At 42.2% G+C, this 26,071-nt stretch overlaps 1 protein-coding gene across 2 annotated transcripts in view; it reads left to right on the top strand.

The window, feature by feature from the left end:
- The window catches only part of ZFYVE9 (zinc finger FYVE-type containing 9), a 391,527-nt gene that overhangs the window by 221,353 nt on the left and 144,103 nt on the right, over nucleotides 1-26,071 (top strand). For both annotated transcript variants that reach the window (XM_069232671.1, XM_069232672.1), the window contains 3 exons: nucleotides 7,434-7,613; nucleotides 10,210-10,379; nucleotides 16,323-16,446. In XM_069232671.1, the coding sequence (XP_069088772.1) occupies nucleotides 7,434-7,613; nucleotides 10,210-10,379; nucleotides 16,323-16,446 (474 nt within the window). The remainder of the gene's footprint in view (nucleotides 1-7,433; nucleotides 7,614-10,209; nucleotides 10,380-16,322; nucleotides 16,447-26,071) is intronic.

Here is a 26,071-nt window from a genome sequence, read left to right as displayed (position 1 = left end):
GACTGACTAGGGCAGCGACCTTTCAGCTGGTAACTAGACTGGTCGCGTTTACTTTCCTGTCTGGGTCCCGTATTTCATTATGGTGTTGGACTGTGCGTTCGAGCTCATCGCTTCTTCTGAACGTAGCACTGGCATGTTGCACAGAGAGGTCAAGCGCTCCCCTCCTCATAGATGCATCTTTGGTGATCTGGTAACACCGTCCTTGGATGGCTCTGAGACGTTAAACCAGGGATTTAACCTTGCTTGCTTGGGTCACACATTGGGCCAGTCACAGCTTGTCAAGGCTCATCCTCTTCCTTGTTTCCTCCTGTCTAGTCTCACTCCTGCTGGGTGCATGAGACAGCTGAGAGGGAGAAATCCACAAAAGCAGTAATCCAGGACCCTCTGGGAATGAAGATTTGAGTGAAGGATAACAGTGCAGTTGCACAGAATGCAGAAGCAGCACAGGCGGTAAAAGGCGCTGACAATAACTGAGGCCGTTCTGCTGACCTGTTGCACATATACCTCCAGTTGGGAGGTGGCACCAGTCTGACTCATTTTCACGGAGCATTCCTGTCTCCCTCACAAGATCCTGAAGGGGAAGAGGCGTGCTCTTGGGTTTTACCTCTAAACCCAGGGGCTTTTCAGCAGTCCAGCAGTATACCTTCACAGGACTCCTTTGATTCAGAAATATCCTATGAACATTCCTTCGTCAAGGAGGCGTGGCTCCATGAAAGACAGTTCGTAGTAAAGGCCAAGATCACACTGACAAAAGGTTGGTCCTGAGTACCGTATTCATGCTAATCCAGGGAGCGACTTTAAAAACGTGCTATCATCTCTTCCAGTGTTGATCCCCTTCTTGGGCGCCGTCAAGTGTTGAGCAAATAGCCAAGAGTTTGTCATAACCTCAACGGCAGTACAGCAGATGGCTCCTTTCCACGTCATTCCAACAATGTTGTAATGACTTGATATTTGTAACAACACTGATGGTTCAAGTTATAGTGCTTCTGCAGGTGTCGGCTTTCATGCCCCACTGCCAGTGCTCCTGTCACGGATCCCGTTTCAAGCCTTGAAATGCGGATTTTTACCAGGCTGTCCATCATATGAACCACTCGAGTTGACCTGGATGGAAACCTGGCTCCAAACAAAACACCAAGTTTGGAAGTCCTGAACACCAAATAACATCAGCTGTGATGAACCGGCATCCTGTAAGTATTTCTCAGTCATGGCAAAGTGCTTTGACGAATGTTCAGGGAAACACTGGCCTCTGCCATTCAGTGGGAGCATTTACACTTTTGTGACACCCTTGTTTCTCCTGTTAAACATTCACTCTTTTGCATCTGCAAGCTTTCAAGCAGCTATCTTAAAGAAATCAAATGTGAAATGTGGCTGTCAGTTTATCATCTGGAAAATCCCAGATGGAGAAAAGGTTGTTGTCTCTCAAGGACAAGGAGGCCAGATGTACCAGTTTATGTTGTCTATCACATAGGCTACTTTCAATCACAGATACTTTGCAAATGCAGCAGAAATTTGACCACAGTGCTTGACTGTTTCCCAGTCATTTCCAGGAAAACTGTTTATTTTGAGCCCAGGAAAGGGGTAGCTCAGCAGAATCGGCTGCTGTCCAAGGCTTGCTCAGAAAACCCTGGTATGCCTTTCAGTCACCTAGGACATTTGAGTGCAAGAAGCTTATTTCACTACCTCTGCTCAGTGTCTATTATTCCACTGGCTTAACCTTGTTGACCAATTTTAGACTTCTCAGGGTGAAACCAAGCCAGACGGGCAGGTCTCAACTGAGGTTCAGTCAACCTCATGGCTTCCCTATGGACCATATCGTCTTGCTGCTTAACTGCTTTCACTCCATTGTGGACAGGCTTTGGCAACACTTTGAGCAGTGGTCCCTGTGGCTTCTGTGTGTTGAGTGGGGGGTTGAGGCCCCCTCTGCAGCGGCTTTGAGGTCATCTGTGCCTCATTTGGTGTACCAGGATCTTGCTGAGGAGGTGGGGAGATTCAGCTTGCATAGTAGTTGGATCAGTTTCTGACCACCAACTATGTATGTATGTGTTTGTATACAAGATTTCTGTTTTGCGAACATAGCCAAAGGGCAGAGGAGCTCTGTACAGAGTCAAAGACCAGCATATAGGCAGCCAGTAATAGGATAGGTAGCTTTGTCATGGAGGTTTAATGCATTGTGATATTGTAATGTAGTGTTCTTTAAATTAAATTAGTGATTCTTCAACGCTTTCCTAAATTGGAGAAGCTTTGGGGCTTTCCTGATGTGTACAGGATATTGTTCTAGATTCTCAGTGCATATATGGAAAAAGCCTGCTGCTTGTTCTATCTTTCTTCTGTTCTGGTCCACTCATCTTTGACACCTTTGAGGTGGTGGCCTCCTGCTCTGACCTTTCGTTGGGTAGCACTGTCTGCCTACTCATATACTTGTCTTGATCACACATTTCAGAAGATGCTTACGTTGGTCTTCCAAATTGCTGAAGAACTCAACCAAAGGATAACAGCCTATGCAGGTACCCACATTTAGGCAATGAGTGGGAGCTCAACCAGGTCCTCTCACCTCCATCTTTATGATCCAGGAATGACTTTACAAGAACATGTTTGCAATGCATCTTATATCTGTTTGCCACCATGGTATTACACTGGATTTCCCATGTTTGTGTATGCCTTTCTGACCTTAGTAGTCCATTGAGTCTTTTGAAAACACTAGTCCCTAGAGTCTTTTAAAAAACCTTGGACAGCCTAGTATGCCCAGCTATGCTAGTGCCCCAATGGGCCTTGCTCCCTGACTGTTCCGCACCTCCTTCTCGTGCACATCTAGCATCTTTTCAGTAGAGACCACCTAGTCATGGATGGAAGGACAATTCATTGCTTCATGAAATTGCTGAGGCTGAGCAACCAGTTTCTGAGGGGCTCAACTGTGCCTATCTTGGCCTCTTTTCTGATAACCCTGTGACTACCAGTCACTTATACAAAAAGTTATTTATACAAAAGTAAATGGTGTAAGTCTTGCCCCTGAAAAACTCCCAGGGTGTCAGTCCCATCATATGCTCCAATTTAAAGACTGGCAAGAGAATACTTGTAAGATCTAATTAACAGCTGTGAGTTTACGGAAATGGACACTGCGAACTACATGTAATTTGACTGGCCCATTACATCCCTCCAGTTAGAATGCTTCCTTTGAAATGTGAGAAAAAATAAAAAGCTGATGGAGTTGATTGCTTAAGTTAATCTAAGGCACTGGACTGCAATTTAGTCTATTGCTTTTTGTCCACATTGCCACCTTAGACCGGAACCAGTCATACTAAAATCATCTTTGGTCGTGCTGCAATAGGAATAGCATTTTCACTATGCCTTAAGACTCCAGCTGTACTTCACTGACGAGGCCTTAGTAGGCCAAATTGGACAGGCATTGCTTGTGTTCCCTCTCAGAGGGGATTTGGCCTAGCTGTTTGAGCTGGACTATTCCTATTGGAGCAGGACTTGGACCAGTATAGCATAATGCTGCTCTCTGTCTAAAGTGGCACAGTGGGCGAAAAACAATAGACGGGAATGCTTCTCAGTTGACTGGGAGTGGCTGAGATTAATTAAAGTATTGCTCCCATTACTTTGTTACTTTCATATGTGATCAGCACATCTGAAGATGCACAAATTCTTCAAAACAGTGGCTTCTTGATTTTTCCTGATTTCACAGAAAACAGAGCTTCTGATTGCCATTTCATGGCTTTGGTGCATTAGTTAACCCAGTGTGCCACTGAACTATTGACTTTGTTCCACTGAGTCAAGGTGATAATCAGATAGAGACTTCTAGTTGCAGATTCTTCACCTTAGAAATTCCCCCAGACCTCGGTCTTGATCCAGAGATTTTTCTTCGAGCAGTACCCTTGCGTGGCTTTGTGGCATTGGTCGACTGCGTCTGTCGTTGGCATCGTGGTTGCTGGATATGACACTGCGGGTCATATATAGGCGCTTCACTAGCGCGCTGATGTCAGTTCTTTTCTTTCCCCACCAGCCTACACACAGATCCAGAGAGAGCTACCCTTACAGTCGCTTTTTACAACTTTTTTGTCAAATTGTTTAGACTTATGGTGCGTTGAGATGTCGTCTCATAAGACCGGCTTCAAGCCCTGCAACTCCTGCCACCACATGATGTTGATGACGGATCTGCATGCTCCGACTGCCGTGCCATGAACCCAAAGGCTTTGAGGGAGTGGTCCCTAAAGCTGCTCATGGCCTGGCATCTGTCTCACTTGGTGGATAGGAAGGTCCCGAGACCCCTTGCGGAGCCATCACCACTCCTCCTTGTCCAAAAAGTTGGGTCACTCAGGTAAGCACAAGAAGAAATCGAAGAAGCACAAGCGTTCTTCAACTGCACCCTGTCAGTTGGACTACGCAACACAGGAGAAGAAACATCCTCGTTCTAGGCCTTCATCTCCAGAGTCTGTTTCTGGATCAGCTCTGCACCTCTCCGAGTTTCTGGGAGCCGGAGCCGCCCTGCCAGTCCTGCTAAATGCCTTGTGTGTCATGTGTTAACAGGGCCACATGTAGCTTCTTTTAATTTCTGTTTATTGAATTTTATTCCAACTTGTACTTAAATCCCCCCTCCCACTCCATTGAGTAAAAACACAACATGAACAGTCTTGTATGCTACATTAAATACAGATTACTTCCTTTAAACAGTTGGAGCTAATAGCTTTGCAAATTACTGCTTTACACATGAGCTACCCCTCTCATGGTCTGCAGCTCAGTTATCTTCCTTTTATTGCATTTTTCCATTCAGTGGCCAGTCCTCCCAAAGACCCTTCATCGTTCAAGACTAATTCCCCTTGGGCTGAATAATAATGAAATAATATGTTTTGGTTTCCCCTTTTATTTTGGATTGGTCTCTTGGAGCAAGATTACTTCTGCTCTTGCTCGCTCTAATTTTCTGTTCACTCGATCAGTTTGTGGGACATTTTAGACCTTTAACATTAAGTACAAGTATTCTGTTTGCAATCTTATACTTACTTGCATGAATCTGTTGGTTCTGTGTCCAAATAAATCTTTTTTTCCCTAACTCATTCCCTCTCAATCCTCCTTTCTGACATTGGCATACAGTTAAGTCGATAGTCATCTAGTCCATTATCACTATTGTCTGCATTCTCAGGTCCACAGTGTGATGTTTATCATGCACATCAATACTGCCCTCGCATTCCCCCCCCCCTTCCAATTTCCCGTTCGACTTTGTCTTCTGGTACTGCCATTTCTGTCTTTTTGGTAGTTGTTGCTCCTTCTAAAGTGTTCATTCTCTCCTCATTTTCAGGGCCTTCCTCCCTTCCTTTTCCTTTTTGAATTGGTAGTTCGACGCCTCCTGCTGAAATTTTATACCCCAAGGGAAGGTCAAATGGAAACTGATCCCTCTTTTTGTAACTTACTGAACTACTAAATGCAGTGGTGTCCTTTTTGTCAGTGTAATTGATACTAGGATTAGGAGTAGCACTGTTTTGTCTCCTCTGTTGTTTGTGATGCTTCTCTTCCTTGCTTTCTTTATAAGGCGCACCTTCTGTTGATACGAAGCAACTTTGCTCCTGTATCTTTTGGTCTGACATTGCTTTGTTGTGTCTTAGGGCCTATTCTGTGTACCGTCTCATTCTCTATTATTGCGCTATCTTTATGTTCCAGAATTTGTGTGAAGATTTTGGGAACATGGTCTGGTAGGTCTGTTCTTTCTGATTGTTTTGGGATGTTTCTCATTCTAGTGTTTTTACTCTTGACACTGTTTTTGAATCTTTGCACTATTGTGTAGAATCATACATGTTCTATACGCAGTGAGAAGTCATGCTGCTTTTTCACCCACTTGTCTACAGGCGCGGTCTATTTCTTTATGTGCACTTGAAAAAAATCCCACCAGTCTGTTTTTTGGGTTTTCAGTTTCTGGATTTTCAGCATTTAGTTGCCTTCACACATGTTGTTCCTGATAATCTGTCCAGGGGTGCCTTGACTTCTTTCTGAATATTCTTTTATACGGTTGTTTTCTTACTCTCTTTTCTTTTGAAAGTGGAGACTAGTGGCTTTTCCCCCATCTGTTCTTTGGGGGGTCCCCCTTGTGAGTTGATTTGTGAGTTCCTGTTAGAGTGGCCTTGAGGAATCCTTTTTGGAGGTTTTGTTAGGAGGGTCTTTGTTTGTTTCTCCCTCTTAATTACATGCCTCAGCTTGGCTTACTATATGTTTGTGTACGGGTGGCTTACCTCTGCCACCACGCCTTCGCCGCTGTGTGTGGAGTGCTCCAGTGGGGTCAGTTCTTTCTAGTCCTTGATTTCATGTCCTTCATTTCCGGGTCCTGTTTCTTTAGATCCTGCATTGCAGCTTTACGTCTCTTGGTAAGCTCTTTTTAGCGCATGATCACACCCCACCCCTGTGTTAACAGCTGATTGGAGAGATTCTTCGCGGGCACTTGGAGGGTTCCCCATGGATTGTGGTTTATTTTTAGGTCCCAAGATAATGACTTTGTTTTTCCCTTATTGAGTATTGGAGCCTGTCGGTGTTCTTCTGACATTGGGTGAACAAAACGCAGTTTTGTAACTATTAGATGCTCTGGCATTGTTGGTAATTTTGATATAGATTTGGGTATTGGCTGCAAAGCACTGTTACTGCAATGAAGCTGAATAGTGTCAAGACCGTGAGGGCTAAGTGAATACTAAAAAGGGGTGGGATATAAAGGAAAGCCTTCGAGGACCTCATAGTCATGGGCAGTATATGGACATTCCCAGCAAAGGCGAGCTTCTGATAAGTGACTCCAGTGCTGTCTGATACCTTCATATTGCAGATACCCTTCTCTCCGGATACGCCTTTGCCACAGGTTTAATAACTGACAACATTTTCTGGAACAGAGAGCTTCAAGAAAAGAGGAAAGATTAAAAGTCTACAAAATAACGCCAGGAAATACACTGAATAATTGTAAAATTGTGCACTGTCGGATCCTCACTGCAACGTGATAAGTTACCACAGGCGAATATATGAGGTATTCTGTGGTTTAAGGGAACTGAAGTTAATGTTATTTAATACTCCTTGGTGCTAAAGTAAATATAGTAGAGTTAATATTTCTTTCACTTAAAATGTATTTTACCAATAATCCACGGTGCTTAAACCTCACTGTTATTTAAACATTCTCAACCTGAATCTTACTTGATAATTTGCAGTCGGAAGGGGCATCTCTTTTCACCATGAATGGACTGGCCTCTTGCATGTCCCTATGGTACCATCACAGTTTTGTTAAACACAAACTGCAGGGATGTTTCCGTAGCATATCATTCTTAGCCCTGATTTGCAGAATTAGGAACAATACCTTGGTAAGTAAAAGGGGGCAGAGCTAGGTTTGTGCTTCTTTCTGATATTGCAGAATATTTAGTGCAAGTTAATTATTGTTAATGTGTTTGATGCATTCTCCTCTTTGTTTACTTCAGCTCAAGCATGGGACAACATGATGAGTGCCTCAAGCAACCAGAGCCCCAATCCCAACAATCCTGCTGAATACTGTTCGACAATCCCACCGCTGCAGCAAGCTCAAGCATCAGGCGCACTTAGCTCGCCCCCTCTCACCGTCATGGTACCCGTGGGAGTCTTGAAGCACCCTGGGGCAGAAGGTAAGTCATGACGTTGAGGTTCTTTTCTCCTTCATTAAATGTTGGTGCACGTTTGAAAGAATTACGTCATTCCATTGAACGGGACGATAATCGGACTAGTGGGATCTAAGCAGCATTGTACTTGTGGGTCAAGTGGTGAGACAAAATGAACTTCATGCATTGTTTTAGCACCTTGATCTCTACTTCACTGACTTGTATCCATGCGCTTTATCCTTCAAGATCATCAGCTTTTTAGTGTCCTCCATTATGTGCAAGGATTTCATTAAAAAGTATCAATTTCTACAACATTATCTGCCCAAGCAGTGTCTTCAACACCAGTGCTTGGTGTAGAGGGAATTAAATCTTTAAAACGATACATGCTACATAGCATAATGTAGGCTTCCATGTGCTCCATAATGCCATAGTGCAGGCTTGTTCAGTGACGCATCTGGATTTGAACTTTTTGGGCTTTGAGCACATTTGAATCAAGAGTGAGAAAGTGCAGTGTCTGTTTAGTGTACGAAAAGCTGAAGATATTTTCAATTTGTCAGAATAAATATGCATATTAAGGAAGAACAGCCCTACTCCTGTAAGGCAGAATTGTTCCTGTCTTTGTGATGGAAACTTGCATGAGTCATTATGGCCTTTCATGTTCTTTTAAACTGACAGGCTGTATGTTTTAAACCTGTATTCAGTTCTTTCTCCATTTGGTGTTAAGTTTGGAATAGCTCTGTGTAAAAATCTGAAATGTTATCTTTTCTTGTTTATAATTTTATTTGGCTAATATGAAAACAAATGTAGGAGAATTAATTGAGCTGTTGGTCGTTGCAACAGGTAAATTAATTTTGTATGAACAAAATGACTTTTAGAATTACACTGATTCACACAGTAATTACATTTGTAATATGACTTGTAACGGTGATGCTCTCAATCTCCAATGTGAACGTGGTCAGATCCATGAACGTGAACAGGCAGATGGAAGATTCCCGACAGCAATTTAAGAGCCACCGCACATTGGGTCAGCAAGACTGGAGCCAAATGCAGTGAATTATATTACAATATGAGCTGAACTTGGAAACTGTCTTCCAAATGTCCCGGTCCGCTGATTACTTTTAAACCTGTAGACCCCGAATTATTGAAACCCCACTTTCTGATTAAGAGACTGGTCCTAAGAAGCATGGGCTTTTCAGTAGAAAGCATTTTCACATCTTTTGTTTACATAGCTGCATCCTTCCTGGAAATTTTAAATCTTAGTCTTTCCACCCGGGCCTTCAGACCCAGAATTGTGAGACTGTGCAGCAATAGTACATGTAACAAAACAGAGGCAACAGCACACCACAAAGCCTGTTTGCTTGATTAAACCTTCTCCTCTGGCTCCCACTTAGATTCTTGTTGTCTCTCACTGAGAAAAGAGACTGAGGCAGGATGTAAGGGTATATGAAAGCAAGTAGTTTCAACATGCAGAACACTGCAAGAAGAGTTGTCAAGAGCTAGGTCCCACATGCTCTTCTTGTTTGTTGTTTGCAGAACCGTCATGGCCCATGCTTGACTTTGCTTGTTGTTCTTGGAGCTCTTCAAGAATATGGAAGAGCTGCATATAGATCTTAGTAAAACGACAAATTCCTAGATTCAAAGGAAAACTGTTTGGATGAAGTACTCCTGCCATATACTGGTGACCAATAAACTTTGTGGCATGGGGGGACTGGTGTGCATTATTGTACCCCTTACTAGCTTCAAAATGACATTACAAGTCAGCATGAAGTTCCATGAACTCACAGTAGCAGCCAGCCTGTGGTCTTGTGCCTCTTTATGTTCTTGTAATTCCTCGATGACTTGGAAAATCGTGCATTATAGCATTGATAGGCTTAGCAATGGTTTAATATTCACTGAAAAAGCTGTAATTAGGGAATGGTAATGTTTTCTGCCTAGGGGAGGAGTTGGGCAAGATAAGTACAAAATATTTTTAGTTTCTTGCAATCAGTGTCCACTGAAATTATATTAATTTCACCATATAGGGCCCCAAAAGTTCAAGCATTGCCAGTAAAAATAGCTTTGAGGTTCGCCGACCTCTTACATGATGTTTGAAATTCTCTCATCAATAGGATGACTACACAAAAGTTAGAAGATAACATTTCCATTTAGTAAATTTTTTCACATTGGTCACATGGAGGCCTTGGTCCAGCATATTAACATGAGTGTTGTAATAATTGTTTGGATTGGTGGGTGGTTTATGCAGCACAGCTACAGCAGTCTTGCTGATGGTTCGAGAGACTTGAACATTTTCAGTGTTGGTCCCTTGGAGATGGAATGGGGACTGAAGGTCAGTATTAAGTGGTGGCTTCGTAATTGCTGTTGCATCTTTCTTTCAGTGTTTTGCCAAATGAATTAGGCGCTGGGTGTTGGGTATAAGAATGTACTGGTAGAGGATGCTGTAATGCCAGTACACAATGAAGTAAGTTACATATGCATCTTACCTGTTAATTCATCTGTTCCTCCAGTTTAGGAACTTTTATTTTATTGTGCAGTAATCTGTAAATAGAATGAATATAGCTAAATGGGAAGCCAAGCTTTTAAAATGTTTTCTTTCTTGGTTTCTCTTTTTTTTTAATCTCAAAAGTGGCACAACCCCGAGAGCAGAGGCGGGTCTGGTTTGCTGATGGAATATTGCCCAATGGAGAAGTTGCAGATGAAGCAAAGTTGACAGTGAGTGGGACTTCTGCTGCAGGATCCCTAGCATTGTCAAATGAACCAGTCAAACCAGTGCCCAACAGTCCTGCGTCTGCAGAGGTAATAACTAAATATACTATATCACTAACTATTCTTAATATCTCCAGTTGCCCTCCTCTTATTTCTATTTGCACATGGGTATTTGTAAACCAAAGGTACATATGAGGGCTTCGTGGCACAATAGAGAGATATATTGTAGTTATCATTTGTACTAGTTCTGTTTTCTTTCTCTGTTTGCTGAACATTTTTGCTGACAGCTATGCAGTTACAATACGCTCATCTTTGCATTTGTGGCGCCATGATCATCATTGAGTAGGAGAAATGCAGCTGCCTCTTAAACAGGAGCTCTCAGCAAAATGCAGATCAGGGAGCACTGGTAACAACTACAAATATGTTTAAAAAGTGGATTATAGGGCCTTTATTTGCATGCCATGCAAAACTGTCTCCGGTTATGTGACCTCCACTGTTCCGTTTTCTGGTTAAGGTCAATAGACAACTAATTTAAAAGTGTTATTTAATATTGTCTATCTGGGCTGTAAACACATTGCTGCAGAGGATGAGATTTCACAGCATGTTCAGGCATGTTGCGGTCAACCTCAGGGTTCCAGTGTGGTGACTTATCTGAACAAGCATTGGCTAAGCCAATAGGTCTGGTGTTGGCCACCAGCCTCTTGGCTTTATCAATTCTTGTTTTGGTCTGTCATGGTTTTTGCAAAAGTTTGTTGGGGAAGATGCAGGTCCTCGTCCGTCTTTTAAAAAAAAAAAAGAAAGCAAAAGGCAAAAATGTTTTTGGGTCACAAAAAAGCACAAAGTATGATAGTGGTACCTGCCCCTGAAGGGAACTCCTTTGTGTGTGGATGTGCTCCTTGTAAATGAAAAGCCTCTTGTGTCTGAAAGCATAATCAGCCAGTGGCTGAAGTGGGCTGACACACATTGCCCCACGTTTCATGCTAGAGTGAGTGGAAGAAAAATGTGAATGAACAAATGTGAATGGATGAGGTTTGGTTGAAAAATTATCTTGTACACATAATTATGTTAAACTCGAAAGGTCCTGCCTAATACCAGATGTAAAACAGTGGCCCTGGCCTTGCCTTTGCTAATGCTTTTTTGTAATTTTTTATCACCAATGAATAAAGAGCTGTGCAAAGACAAACCGGCGTACATAAACCGATGAAGAGATAATTGCATAGATAGGGTTTTAAAGACAAATGGGAGAGACATAGAGAGATAAGGAGTTAGAGGTAACTAAAAGGATAGAGAGAGCTACCGAGATAGAAATATAAAGAGGTAGATAGTGGTGCAATAATGTTGCAAAGATAGGTAGCTTGGGATCCAAAAACAGAGATAGATAGGGTTGCAAAGATAGAGATAGATAGGGTTGGCTAGATAGGGGGGATATTGATAGCGTTGCAAAGTTAGATAAATATTGGGTAGGTAGGAGATGAAAAGATAGAGCAAGATAGGACATGGAATTAGAAGTAAAGGCACAGCTTCAAATAGTACTATAATAATTAAAAAGCTAAGAATGACATACAAGAGTACTGGAAGTAAGCTAGAAAGCCATACAAGCAGGACCTACAGACTAAAATGGTTTGAAAGTATGACAGTAGTCTTCAATCAAAAATGCCTACCAGTATGACATAGAGGCATGCATCTTTAAAAACACCTTATTTTGTGCACATTAAAAGAGTATAACTTTATAAAGAACATTTTAAAATGGACACAAGCAGTCAGAGAAAAAAGGAATCCCCAAAGGATTTTGCTACAGCATTAGCAAGAGACTGGAAGTGATAGCGCTGGAATGTGCCCTGTGCATGAGAAAGAGCTGGTAGAAAGTGTCCTAGTAGCACACCAGTCTCTAACACAAAGGCAATACTAAACTAATAATAAAGTAAAAATGAAAACACTGGCACTGACGGGAACTACCTCGTGTACGCATGTGCTCCTCATGAAATAGCAAAATTCAGTAACTCAAAATGAAGTTAGGCAGTGCCTGAAGTAGTCTTAAACGTTGCTCATGCTGAATCCTTAGTGAGTGGAACGAAAATGTGAATGACATAACAATAGACCAGTGGATGAAGAGAGCTGGCTGAAAGCTCCTTTAGGTATGTTTATTATAAATATAATTTTAGTAAAAACAAAAGGTCTTGGCTAATCCGAAACCTAAAACCACATGATGATAATCCTTCCTCAGAGATACTGCTTGTTTCTGCCTTTTACAAATGGCATAGCATGTTTTTTACTTGAATGTGTTTACTATGAGTTGTAACACATCAAGTAAAAGAAAACTGAAGGCAAATTAATTGTTAAATGATAGTGCTTTTAAATCTAGGAAACTCTTCTTGGAAGCAGGCATTATTTATAATCTAATGCTTTTGCTAATATTTCTGAACCCTTAAAATAATCACAAAGATGCACTGTCTGTAGCATTAAGAACACGTTATTTATAAAAAAAAAAAAATTCACCAGCTTTTTCAAGGCAAGAATTTGTATTCATTTAAGACTGTGGTAACTTCATCACCACAGTGCACATTTAAATTTTGGAACCTCATTTTTAGGTCGAGCTTGCGCGCTGTTTTTCGACCTGCTGTAATCTATTCTGTGGTCTTTAACCACGTCCACCTCACGCCAATCACTTTCATTCGTTCCTGGGCTTGCCTTTTAAAAACCCCTTGATGCCATTGGTAAATGCTTTACGTTTGCCCCGCCTTGAGGCTGGTTTGTTACGCCTTGCAGACTGACCCTGTTACATGGCTGAATGCATGATTGCTGATATACTTCAGCGCTGGCGAACTCATTTTTCCTTTTGTGTCTCCCCTTTGTGCTCCGTGGCAGGCATGGCACTCACAGCGCTCACTCGATCAGCAGTATTGGCGTGCTCGTCACATTGTTCTCTTTTGTCTCTCCCCTTCACGCTCCATGACAGGAATGACGCTCGCAGCGCAAACTCGATCAGCAGTATTGGAGCGCTTGTCGCATTGGTTTTTTTAATTTCTTTTCATTGATAAAAGTGCCAACGCAGAGTATATAAGCATTGTTCCACTTTGTCATTGAGGGCACTGTGACTTGGTGGCAGACACCAAAAGCAAAAAGATGGTTTGCTTCGCACACAGGGTTTAGCAATTTTTTGCTTGAGTGACTAACAAATTAAGTCCGGGACCCTAACAAAGGGAGCGCTTATGTCCGCCCTCACCCCCATCTGTGTCCTCTGGTGGTTTGTGCCCAGGCAGTGTGGCTGCATGAATCCAAATGGGCCAGACTGCTGTTTTATGGACTCCTCTCGTGCTCACAGGAGTTTATAATGTGCCCTCTCCATTGTGCAGTGCTCCCAGCTGACATGCACGCGTTCTATTCAGCATAGTCTGACCATAGTTATAACTGATGAAGCCTGGAACACAGCTTGTTCGCACTGTATTTATTCTGTTTGTCACAGCTTCCTGAGGGCTTGCTTAACTGCTGTCCGATGCAGTTTCCGCTGTACCGTTTCCTTCTCTGGCCATGTTTCAATTCATGAAGTGAGCGACTGTCAGAAATATTCCCAAATTTTAAAAAAGACTGACAGCGTCCAGACACACTACCACGAACAAGGCTTGAATTTGCAGAGCAGGTTCACTTTGTCAGTTTTAATCATTTCTGTTGTAATCTATTATGAGTTTGTGTTTCAAGAGCCTTGTTTAAAATAATATTCCAGTAGGCCTGCTAGCCCTTTAGTTAAGTGCATGGCCACTGGAATTATGTGGCACAGAAAGCAGGAAGGAGGAGAATGCGAGACCAATTGCATTGTAAATGCTTGTTAGGTTTTGTCTTTGAAAGCAAGCATGTGCTGTTGGTGAAATCCACCCCTCTGCAAAAAAAGCCTAAAACAAGTTTGGAGCCCACCCATTACTTGCCATTGGTTGACCTGCATGTCACTTGTTTCCTTGCTTATGATTGGTCAGTGCCTTCTGCTCCTTTCTGCTTCTTCCTGGAGCTTCAGTGTTGCCTTTTCCTTGTGTCTCTTGTTTCCCCGCTCAGCCCCAGCTGTCTGTTGTGCTGCTGCTCCCCACGCCTCCCTTGCACTTCCTTTTGTGTTTTGTCCCCCCAACCTCCTTTACCTGTCCGTTGTGGTTGTTCCCTCCTCCACTGCACTTCCTTTGTGTTGCTTTCCTCCACCCTCCTCCTGCTGTCCATTGTTCCTGCTGCCTCCCAGTACCTCCCTTGTGTTGCTTCCTCCACCTCCTGCTGTTCGTTGTTGTTGCTCCCTCATTTCCCCACACCATCCTCATGTGGCTTGCCCTCTCACTTTCTTTGTCATATTGCACAGCAATGCAGGCTGCTGTGCAACAAGCCTTAATTAAAGAGAAAAAAGTGCTATGATGCATCAGTCCTCAAAGCGTAATAAGCCATGTTGCACAGCAGTCCACGCTGCCGTACACCATTGCTTTAAGTAAGGAAAACGAAGCACAAATGTTGTGGTCAGCGCTGGCTGCGTCATAGCAGTTTTTTAATTTACTTTAAGCCTGGGATGCTGTGTAAAATACACACAATTTAAAAAAATATATATATATACATTGAGAAAGACAATAGATCTCACATAGGCGGAACCTTTTGGCTTTATCAATGCTTGTTCTCCAATATTGGCTGCTTACTTATACATGTTGTCTTCCACATTAAGACATTTTTCACTGTTACCTGACTTGTACTGCTATTAAGAACTTTAAGCAAACTCTACAGTTTCTGTTTGGTATGTAATATGTAATATCAGCATTGCCTCTGTGTTCAATCATACTACCTGTCAGGAGTGGCACAATATTTTTGAGTTTGGATCATTTACTTTCATTTGTCCTGTCTTAATTAAAAAACAAATATGACTAATCTACTAAGATTTACATCATACACAGTACCTTACTAATTATTTGAAGGAGTGTGCGAAATTCAAATAATTTGTGTCTGCGTAAGTAAGCTAAATTTGAGCAAATTAAATTACACAAAAAGCCAAATATCATTTAGCACTATTTTCTAGTGCAAAATGTGTCATTACACCAGCGTAATTTAAATTTCACCCTGGTCTAGTTATTTGGACACCTCATCATTTTATTTGTGTGCGTAACATCGCTTGCTGCACTAAAATGGAAGCTGGCATTTCTAGCCACTTTCCATAACCTTGTTAACGAAGGTGTGCTCAAGTATGGCACTGAAGAGCGTGGGTTAATTCTTTCACTCATACATATAGAGCGTCAGATCTTCAAGGCACATTTTTAAAACTGATTTAGGAATTTCTGTAACTTAATCCTCACCAGCATAGTGTACTTTGTAATATCATAGCTTTAAAAAAAAAAAAAACTTAAATTCTTCAGGACTGTGATAACTTTCTTAGGAGCAAAGTAGGTCACTTATTTATACCTGAGATTCATTTCCCTCCAGTGGCGACTAATTAATTTTAGTGTTGGGAAAGTTTCAAAACTTCAGATCTGTAGTGCTAGCAGTACTTTCTGTATGTATAATTTACTATTTGCTGTGCTACATAATTTTTCATTTTCATCACAAACTACTGATTTGATAAAACAACTATCTGCCACTGTTGGTAGTTGGCATACGAACTCGGATGTCTTAAATAGGTAGAACAAATATATTTTGCAGACAGCAATCCTAAATTATTTTTGGAAATTGATGCCAGTACCTACATTCAAGCATTCTTGTTTTAATTTCACAGTTGAATACTTTGCGTGGACTGCATATAATATAGTGCCAGCAGGTAACAGGCACATTTCCTGGACATGTTCTGATAGGATAGCCTTGATTAAATGTGGGCTTGTTTGTCTGTGTTATGCATTAGGTGGTCCACGTGGTTATTCCACAAATGTCCTCGTCCATTTTCAAATAGTGAATGCTGAATGTAAACTCTATTTCTGTTGTAGTTAAAAAAAAAAAAAAAAATTAAGAACCTTATCACTTAGCTAAAAGCTTTTTTATTTACATTACCTGCTTATTTCAATCATTTTCTGCTAATCCTTTCCTCCTTAGACTGAGAACACGTCTGGTTTCTCTGGGAGTATCACTCAGGTCGGAAGTCCAGTTGGAAGTGCAATGAATCTTATTCCTGAAGATGGTCTTCCTCCAATTCTCATCTCTACCGGAGTCAAGGGAGGTGAGTGAGGCCTTCAGCAGAGTATTAATCACTGATGAGCTCTCTTGTTTATCTTCATTCGATTAAGTAACGCTGAAGGGAAGCTGGTAGGGGCACCATAGAAAGCACATAGTTGTTGGCTTCATTTTGCCATTCCCAAAATAGTATCGTTGTCCGATGAAGTAAATGAAACCCTCATAGATTACAATGTAAACATATATTTTTTTAACCTATGGTACCTCATGGTGTGGGATATGCTAGAGTTAAACTGTATATACTCGTTAGTATAAAGAATTATCCTCTGAATTGTTGCTTTCGGCTGCATGTGCGGAAGATGTTGAAGAAACAGAGTGTTATTTTATCTCACATTTTAATGGCTGTCCTGAGGCACATTTGGTCGTCTGTTACTTTAATTTTTCTTATTTCTCTATAACTTAGAAGTCAAATGTACTTCGTTTACTATTACATTCTGTTGGTAGTACTGATAGGTATGTTATTTGAAATACTGTGGTTTTGTATTGACTTTTGCCTTTAATTTGAATTGACATTATGTCAGAACACAACGTGAGAAACATTTTTCTCCTTTGCCCTTTCCACACTGTAGAACATATTTTGATGCTCATCTGCTACATGCTGTGAGGTGTCTTTCTTGGTTAATATATGTATTTTTGCCTCGTTAGAATAATTTTGGTTTAAGAAATGTTTGACATGTTGGTACAACTGCCAAATATGTAGTCTGCTCAGTCAAAACCAGAGTGCTACACCGTAGCCCATGTTCCATATTGCGGTGGTTGGGAAGACTTTCCACGACAGCCATGTACACATCCTATTTTCATTTCCTCACACTTTATCAATGCTTTTGTTTTATTATTGATTCAAACCCTTTTCAAAGTGCTGCCATTTTTTTCTATCCCCATTTTAGAATTCTTCTGTCCGCACCCCAAATATTTGATACTGATTGCCAGTGTCTGAAAACGGCCGAGCAGCAGCTGTAAGGCCCTTTTATGTCTCCCAATCTCTGGCATTTTTATCAGTAGTCTTTAGAGACTGCCAGGTACTAAGTGTGTCCCCTACTGGCTTTGACTGGTGTATTTCTTAACCTATACTGCAGACTAACTGGCATGCTCAGCTTTGGTCCAAGCTACCAATTTAATACCTTGTGCTGCAGTGTGTTAATCTTTTTGTGTGAAATCCTTTTGTGTCAAGTGGTAGCACAATACTATGTACAGCTTCAGATCTGTGCTAATAACCTGGAAAACAAAATAGAGCCATTGTAGCAGTGCAAATGTTGTATGTGTTTTCATCCTCTTCACTTTGTTGTTCTACCACACAATACAGTAGGATCCTGTGCTGAGAAAGTTTTTTTTCTGCTTTGAAACAGTATGTTCAACAGTAGCAGTTCTAATGTCAACGTGTGCATTGTTGAGTGGAGCTACTTCCTGAGCTATAATGGACCTGCTCCTTGTCCTTTGCTTCAGAATTTCAAAGCAGGTGATGATCAGAGGGTTCAGGGTTTGCATAGGTGAATATCTTTGGATATTTTGCATTTGATCACTTAGAAGCGCACATAAAAAATGTAAACTAAAATTTGTATCTCAAATTCTTTGAAGTTTCAATACTGGTGCATTGATAACCATCCCCAAGATTATTTAATATTAACTCTATAAGGCACATGATAGCTACTATTGATCTCCACTGCACTACCTTTGACATGAGTCACCATCAGTTAATGCAGTTGTGACAACCATGAAATGTATTCATGGCTTTAACTTTCCATTCAGGCATTATTTTTTTCAGTGACTTCCCAATAAAGTAACGTAATTCACAAACAGTTATAGTTTTATATCGCCCAGTACATTACGCACAGTCGGCGCTTCTTCAGTCTTGTGTGTAAGGTCCCTATGGGCAGACAACTTTTAACACATTTTCCACTTTTAACATTATTCGCTAGAACAATAAATAGAACATGATCAGAAGAATGAAGCCCATAAAAATAGCATTTTAGGCCATAAGAGCAAGTGTTCAGTCTATTGAGAGACTAGCAGTTCCACTCGCCTCCATCCAAGCAAGAAATGCGTGCAATTTTTCACCTGAATTAAATGTTCAATGTACCTACTTAACTTCCTCTGATTTAAATTTAATTTTTTTTATTTTATTTTCCCCCCATGGCCTTTGTAGTTCTCTTGTGCTCACTCATCTGTTTCTGTCGAATTTATTATGGGGTAGCAAATCACAACTTATATAGTATTCTTGGTCCATATAATGACAATATTTTCTGAACTTGCATTGCTTTTCCACCACACCTTAGCTCAATTTGTGATGTTACCAGTGTATGCATTGTGCGAACTGTGCGCTAGCGTGTACCTCGGCGAATGTGTACTGGGAGGAGGCACGGACAAAGAATTGCTGCTTGCCAGATTTCATACCTTCATACTGTACATCCCAAGCAAATAAAATGTAACTGAATGTTAGTGCCTAGTTATAGAAGCGCTTCTGATAAGACTAATTCAGCTAAAGTATCAAGGCCAAATAGACATTAATAAGAGTGGACATAAATCATAGCTTTGTGGCATTCTGCAGTGGTCAGCGAGAGAATACAATGAAGACATCAAGACGGAATGTTCTCCATCACAACTCAATAATTTAATCCAGGCCAAGAATACCTCTACACATCTGGACTTTACCAAAGTGTGCAATAAGATTGCTTTAGTGGACTGTGTCTCTAAGGGACAAAGATATTGGACCAGGTTGTGGGTCTCACACATGGCGACATGCAGTTCTCATCACTAGTCCTTTAAGGTGGAGATGATGATTAAAGATATTAAACCACTCCTTCCAAAGATGTTGCTGAGTAAGGCAAATCAGAAATTGAGTGTGAGAAAAAATGTTGGAGCATACAAAGAATCAGTTACAAAAGTGATTATGACGTCTATGATATACATGTAGTTTGGTGCACCAATTTCAGTTTATTTTTTCTTCATCACAGTTGGTCACATTTATGTAGTTGTTTTGGAAGAACAGTTGATTACATAAAACGACCAGGCAGCTGACACGTTTCGTTTTTTCGGACTTTATCAAAGCTCCAATAATTATTTTTTTAAATATGAAAACCATACTTTACATATTTGTTTCCAAAGTAAAAATGTCATACTCTTGTGCAACCCATCAAATCAATACTGAGAAAGAAAGGGGAGACACGAGAGGGTGGCTTCTATGTAGTCCATCAGTAACAAGCTCCTCTCTGTTAGGACCCATAGTTCCACAGTGGTAAAAGAACCTGAAGCCACAAGTGAACAGGGCTCAAGACAAAAAGGAAGACGGGAAGGTCCGAGCTCATAAGGAATACATGTGGCAATTGTCATTTTCTTGGCTAAAGTGGAATCAGATGGTGGTGGCCGCAATACTACCAAAGTTTGATCACATAGTAACTTCAGTGAATCTGTCTGTATACAAAAAGTTCTAATATTTAACTTTCTAATCTGCCTGACCTAAACTAATATGAAGCTCCACACAGTCATCAATGAAATGCTGAACTTGCCTTAACCAAAAACTACACTACCTTTGATTCCTTGGTAGTATGATACTTAGAATGTATGTTCTTGGTTATGCAGTCATAAGAGCTTTCTGAATACATAACGGTGTAGGACTTTGGGGGTATGGATTCCAGTATATATGATTTGGTATTCCCAAATAACTGCAAGGGTGGTATCTTGTAGGTGCTTTGTAAGATAGAAATGCAGCCACATGTCACATGATTTAGAGGAAAATTACACATATCTTTTATGATTTAAATTCTGCAGCTCTCTGCCCTCGGTTGGGCCCAGCATAGATGAGCTTTCCTTGGGCGCTCCTTAAATGTGCCAGAGTGTCACCCACTGCACATTACCATAGAGAGATTAGATGGAATAACCCGCTCCTCCACTGAACACATCTCCCAGCATAGACTCCCAAAGGCTAATGGCAGCCAATCCCATTATGGTAATTAAAGAAAGACTATATATAAGCATTTTTCGGGACTGAATTAAAAGAACGTGCTCTACATTCTGGCTTTGTTAATGCATACAACAAATCTAACTGAAAGGAATGATCGTGAATGTGCCTTGATCCATTTGTACTACTGCTGCAAAGAAAACTACTGTGGTCTAATAATGCAAAAGCATAAGTAATGCACTCTTAGGGTCCAAAGTGATTCTATTCCATAAGTTGGGCAACCCCAGTACTTGGCGCATAAAATAAACCAGCGTTTGCAATGCAATAGATCTTGCATTTGCTTGAGTTATAGCTATTGGCATTGTAAATTAATAACTGGACTTTTCTTGACACATAAATTGGTCAACCCCACCTCATAATTTCGCCTTTTCCTGCCGTATAATTCCAGTGGCCCTGCTTATAACTAAAGCACTTCCATTTACTTTTTTCTGCTATCTTCAGCAAAACATGAAAATATTGCCATTTAGCATCCTAATTTAAATCTGCCATGCTAATTCCAATAGAATACCACTTTCACCGCCCCGCCATCAGACTTGCTGGCTGGCTAACACAATCCCCCCCAAAAGAGCGACAGGCCAGCCACAGAGGAGAAATAAACTAGAAGGGTCACCCAACTTTATGTGTTCAAACAGGCATAGTTTCATAAAGATGTTAAGTTGGCCTGCATCATGATCATAATTGTAGTAAGGAGAGATTATTAACAGATATAAAATTATAAACCTTTATCAGAAATAAACGTTTGTCATTAGACTGTAATGCTCAAAACAGCCCCTAGAGTGCACCATAACAAAAACATAATGTGTAAGAAACATGGTCATAAAATCATATTGTTAGCCTCTAGGGGATATAACCCCATGAAAAAAAAACAGGAGAAAGTAATGCAGTTTAACCATAAACTTAGCCCCTAGAGAGTGTTTTAGGGCTAGCAGGCCCACTGCAATGATATTAACAACAAGGCCTTCAAAACAAAACCTCTTCCAGGTATACACAAATGTTCTAGCCATTGAAAGCTTAAAAGACACTGAATGGTGAGAGGGGTTATTATTATTATTGTGGGGTCCCCACTAACCTAGTGTTGGGAACTAGAGATGATGTAGACAGAGCGTTTTGCAGGTGGTCCCATTGTCCTAGGACCACCACAGGCTGAGTTATGAGCAAAAATGTTTTGTAAACATAATGCCCTGCAAAGCATTATGGGACAAGATGTCATGCCGCAAATACTATAGTATGTTGACTGCAATGCTCAGAACAGCCCCTAGAGGACAACACAAAAATAGCATTTGGAAGAAACATGGTCATGTAACCATACAGACAGCATAACCACATGAAAAAAGAATGGGATAAAGTAATGCACTGTAACCATATATTTATCTCTTGGAGGGCATACTGCAGTAAAAAATTTCAAGGCTACCAGACCTATTGCATTGATATTACAAACAAGACACTTCTCCCAGCTGTAGAGCCAACGTTCCAGCTATGAGAGTGCTTAAAAAGACACTGAATGGTGGGAGAGGTTATTATTTTGGGGACCCAGAGATGACCTGAACAGAAAAAGCACGTTGTGCTGAATGTTTTGTAGGTGGTCCCGCCACAGGCTGAGTTACGAGCACAAATGTTGTGTTAAAGTAATGCCCTGCAAAGCATTATGAGGCGAGTTTCCAGAGTGCAGTGTAATATCTGCTCTCCCGCTGTACTGGGAGAGCCGCTTTCACTTTGAGGATTTCTGTTCTACGTAAAGCATTTACCAATTTCAAGTGATTTAAGGGGAGAGCCACAAGAAATTACTCTGATTAGTTAACTGTGAAGAGTGTGCCCAGTTCTCCAGTGCTGCCGCTCAAGTTCACGCTGTTGTGCCTGTTCGCGCTGTGAGCGCCATGGCCGGCATGCAGCATGAAGGGGAGAGGTAAAAGAAAATAATAGTTTGCCCATGCTGAAGTATATTGGCAATCGTGCAGCAATCCATGTAATGGGGGGGTTTGCAAGCCACGACAAAAATAGCCTCAAGGTGGGACAAATGTAAAGCATTTACCAATGACTTCAAGTGATTTTTGAAAGGCAAGCCCAGCAACAAATGAAGGTGATGTGGTGGTTAAAAGCCCACAATACACCTCCAAGCGCTTGACCTACAAATTACAAGCCCCCACTACTAGTATGTCATTTATACCAGCCCCCCCAACCCCCCCAAAAAAATAATTTACAGGCAGCCAGAGTAAATATCAAAATAAAAGTGCACAAAATTCATCTTAATAAGAACTGACTGCCAGTAAAATCAAGTCCTCTTTGTCACACACAAGATTGTTTAATTGTCTAGGGTAACTGCAGACACTGGCTCCTCACCGTGTCTCAACCAGGAACCTACAATCAACCAGGTCAATTCACTAGCAGTAGATCAAATGAACAAAGCAAGAGTGTAGTTCACTCCATGTTTAAACTCTAAACTATGGAAGGCTCTCTTTCCACTTTTTAATCACAAACCTTGTGTGGTCACAGGATTCCTGAAAAATAAACAGTTAAAATAAGCCTTTTAATTCACATCTGATACGGTGCAGCAGAGTGAATGAAAGCACATCATAGGAACTAACACTATATCCTTGCTGGATTCTTAACCTCCTTTGAGGTGCCATTTTTAGTCAGCACGCCCTTTGTTAATATCCACAACTTCACACGTCAAATTTTAATTTAGACTTCAAACATGGAGTTATAACACAGCTACCCATCCATTAGCACATGGTGATGGGCGTTCCCAGTCACCTGTGACGATTCCATGAGTTATCAAATTCACTAAATATTCGAGTAGCTGTAGGAAATTGCTCTCACGTGGTTGCAAGTCATGTGTTATGTAAAAGAGATGAAATGATTCCTAGCCCACCTCCCAGCCCTAAATCAAGTATCTGAATAAAGAAAATGTTCTAAATCCTGCAGCCAGTGTACTTGACCACCACTATTAAAACACTTACCCAGATTAGGCTTACATTACTGCATGTCCCCTTTTTATATTCTTATCCTCTCCACAGATTGAGCACGGTCTCTCTCCACGGTTCCCCTGCTCACATTACCAATAATTTCCTTTCCAATTCCAAAGTGGCACTTCAGGAACTTAGCTTTGACCACCCTTGTAGGAAGTTGTCTCTGTATATACTATCTCAAAGTGAGTCCAAGGGTTCCCCTTAGAGGTTGATGGTGGCTAAATTATAAAATTCTAGTGCTCTATTTTGTGGCAGTGTGGTCGAGCAGTAGGTTTATCAGAGGGTAGTGTTAAGCATTTGTTGTACACACAGGCAATAAATGATGAACACACACTCAGACTTAAATCTAGGCCAATAGCTTTTATATAGAAAAATATATTTTCTTAATTTATTTTAGAACTACAAGATTCAAGATTTGAAGTAAATACATAAAATGTAAGGTACTCCACACGGGTAAATAAGGAACTTTGAATTAGAGCAGTAACATGCACACAGTATAGGTTAAAATGGCAATGAGCTATTTTAAAAGTGGATACAGTGCAAAAATCAACAGTTCCTGGAAGAGGTAAGTTTTGGTTAGTTTTTCAGGTAGGTAAGGCACTTACAAGTTCAGTTTCCTGGGCATAGGCAGCCCACCGTTGGGGGTTCAAGGCAACCCCAAAGTCACCGCACCAGCAACACAGAGCCGGTCAGGTGCAGAGGTCAAAGGAGGGCCCAAAACACATAGGCGCCTATGGAGAACAGGGGGGCTACAGTTCCAGTCTGCCAACAGGTAATTGTGCGTCTTCGGAGGGCAGACTGGGGGGGGGTTTGTAGAGCACTGGGGGGACACAAACAGACACACAAAGCACACCCTCAGCGGCACAGGGGCGGCCTGGTGCAGTGTGCTTAGCAGGCGTCTGGTTTTCTGTAGAAATCAGTGAAGGGACCCGGGGGTCACTCTAGCGGTACAGGCAGGGCACAGGGGGGCTTCTCGGGCCAGCCACCGACTGGGCTAGGCAGAGGGTCGCCTGATGGGCACTGGAGTTTGGTTCCTTTTGGTCCTGGAGGCTGCGGGTGCAGTGCTTGGTCCAGGCATCGGCTTCTTTGTTCCAGGCAGTCGCGGTCAGGGGGAGCCTCTGGATCCTCTCTGCATGAGTCGCTGCGGGGGTGCAGGGGGGTCGTCTCAGGTTACTCACGAGGTCGCAGTCGCCTGGAAGTCCTCTCTTCAGTGTTGGTTCTCTGGAGCTCGAGCCGGGGGCATCGGGTGCAGAGTGTGAAGTCTCACGCTTCAGGCGGGAAGAGTGAATTCTGTAAAAGTTGTTAAAAAGTTGTTGCTGTTTTTGAACAGTGCCGCTGTTCTCTGGAGTTTCTTGGTCCTTCGGTTCAGGGCAGTCCTCTGAGGTTTCAGAGGTCGCTGGTCCCTGTCGGATGCGTCGCTGTGCAGGTTCTTTGAGTCTGGAGACAGGCCAGTAGGGCTGGGGCCAAGTCAGTTGTCGTCTCTGCGTGGCTCTCAGGTCAGCAGTCATTCTTTGTGTAGGTTGCAGGAATCTGATTTCCGGGGTTCTGGGTCGCCCCTAAATACTAGATTTAGGGGTGTGTTTAGGTCAGGACGGCAGTAGCCAATGGCTACTGTCCTGGAGGGTGGCTACACCCTCTTTGTGCCTCCTCCCTGAGGGGAGGGGAGCACATCCCTAATCTTATTGGGGGAACCCTCCAATCTCAAAATGGAGGATTTCTAAAGGCAGGGGTCACCTCAGCTCAGGACACCTCAGGGGCTGTCCTGACTGGTGGGTGATTCCTCCTTGTTTTTCTCATTATCTCCTCCAGCCTTGCCCCCAAAAGTGGGGGCAGTGGCCAGAGGGGCGGGCATCTCCACTAGCTGGAATGCCCTGGGGTGCTGTAACAAAAGGCATAAGCCTTTGAGGCTCACCACCAGGTGTTACAGTTCCTGCAGGGGAAGGTGAGAAGCACCTCCACCCAGTACAGGCTTTGTTCCTGGACACAGAGTGACAAAGGCACTCTCCCCATGTGGCCAGAAACTCGTCTGGTTGTGGCATGCTGGCAGAAACTGGTCAGCCTAGCACTAGAAGTCAGACTGGTAACCAGGGATCATCTCTAAAATGCCCTCTGGGTGCATTTTACAATACATTCCACACTGGCATCAGTGTGCATTTATTCTGCTGAGAAGTTTGAAAATTCCCAGATTTCAGTGTAGCCATTATGGAACTGTGGAGTTCGTGTTTGACAAACTCCCAAACCTTATACTCTTTATGGCTACCCTGCACTCACAATGTCTAAGGTTTTGCTTAGACACTGTAGGGGCACTGTATACCTGTGGTATAGTGCACCCTGCCTTCGGGCTGTAAGGCCTGCTAGAGTGGTGACTTACCTATGCCACAGGCAGTGAGAGGTGGGCGTGGCACTCTGAGGGAAGTGCCATGTCGACTTAGTCATTTTCCCCCCAACAGCTCACACCAGCTGTGAGGCAGTGTGCGTGTGCTGAGTGAGGGGTCCCCAGGGTGGCATAAGACATGCTGCAGCCCTTAGAGGCCTTCCCTGGCATCAGGGCCCTTTGTACGAGGGGTACCATTTACAAGGGACTTATCTGTGTGCCAGGGCTGTGCCAATTGTGGGAACAAAGGTACAGTTTAGGGAATGAACACTGGTGCTGGGGCCTGGTTAACAGGGTCCCAGCACACTTTCAATCA

Source organism: Pleurodeles waltl, chromosome 4_2 (assembly GCF_031143425.1).
Source record: "Pleurodeles waltl isolate 20211129_DDA chromosome 4_2, aPleWal1.hap1.20221129, whole genome shotgun sequence".
In the NCBI taxonomy this organism is placed as follows: domain Eukaryota; kingdom Metazoa; phylum Chordata; class Amphibia; order Caudata; family Salamandridae; genus Pleurodeles; species Pleurodeles waltl.
Note: the sequence above shows the minus strand (reverse complement) of the source record. Positions and strands in the feature narration are given on the sequence as shown.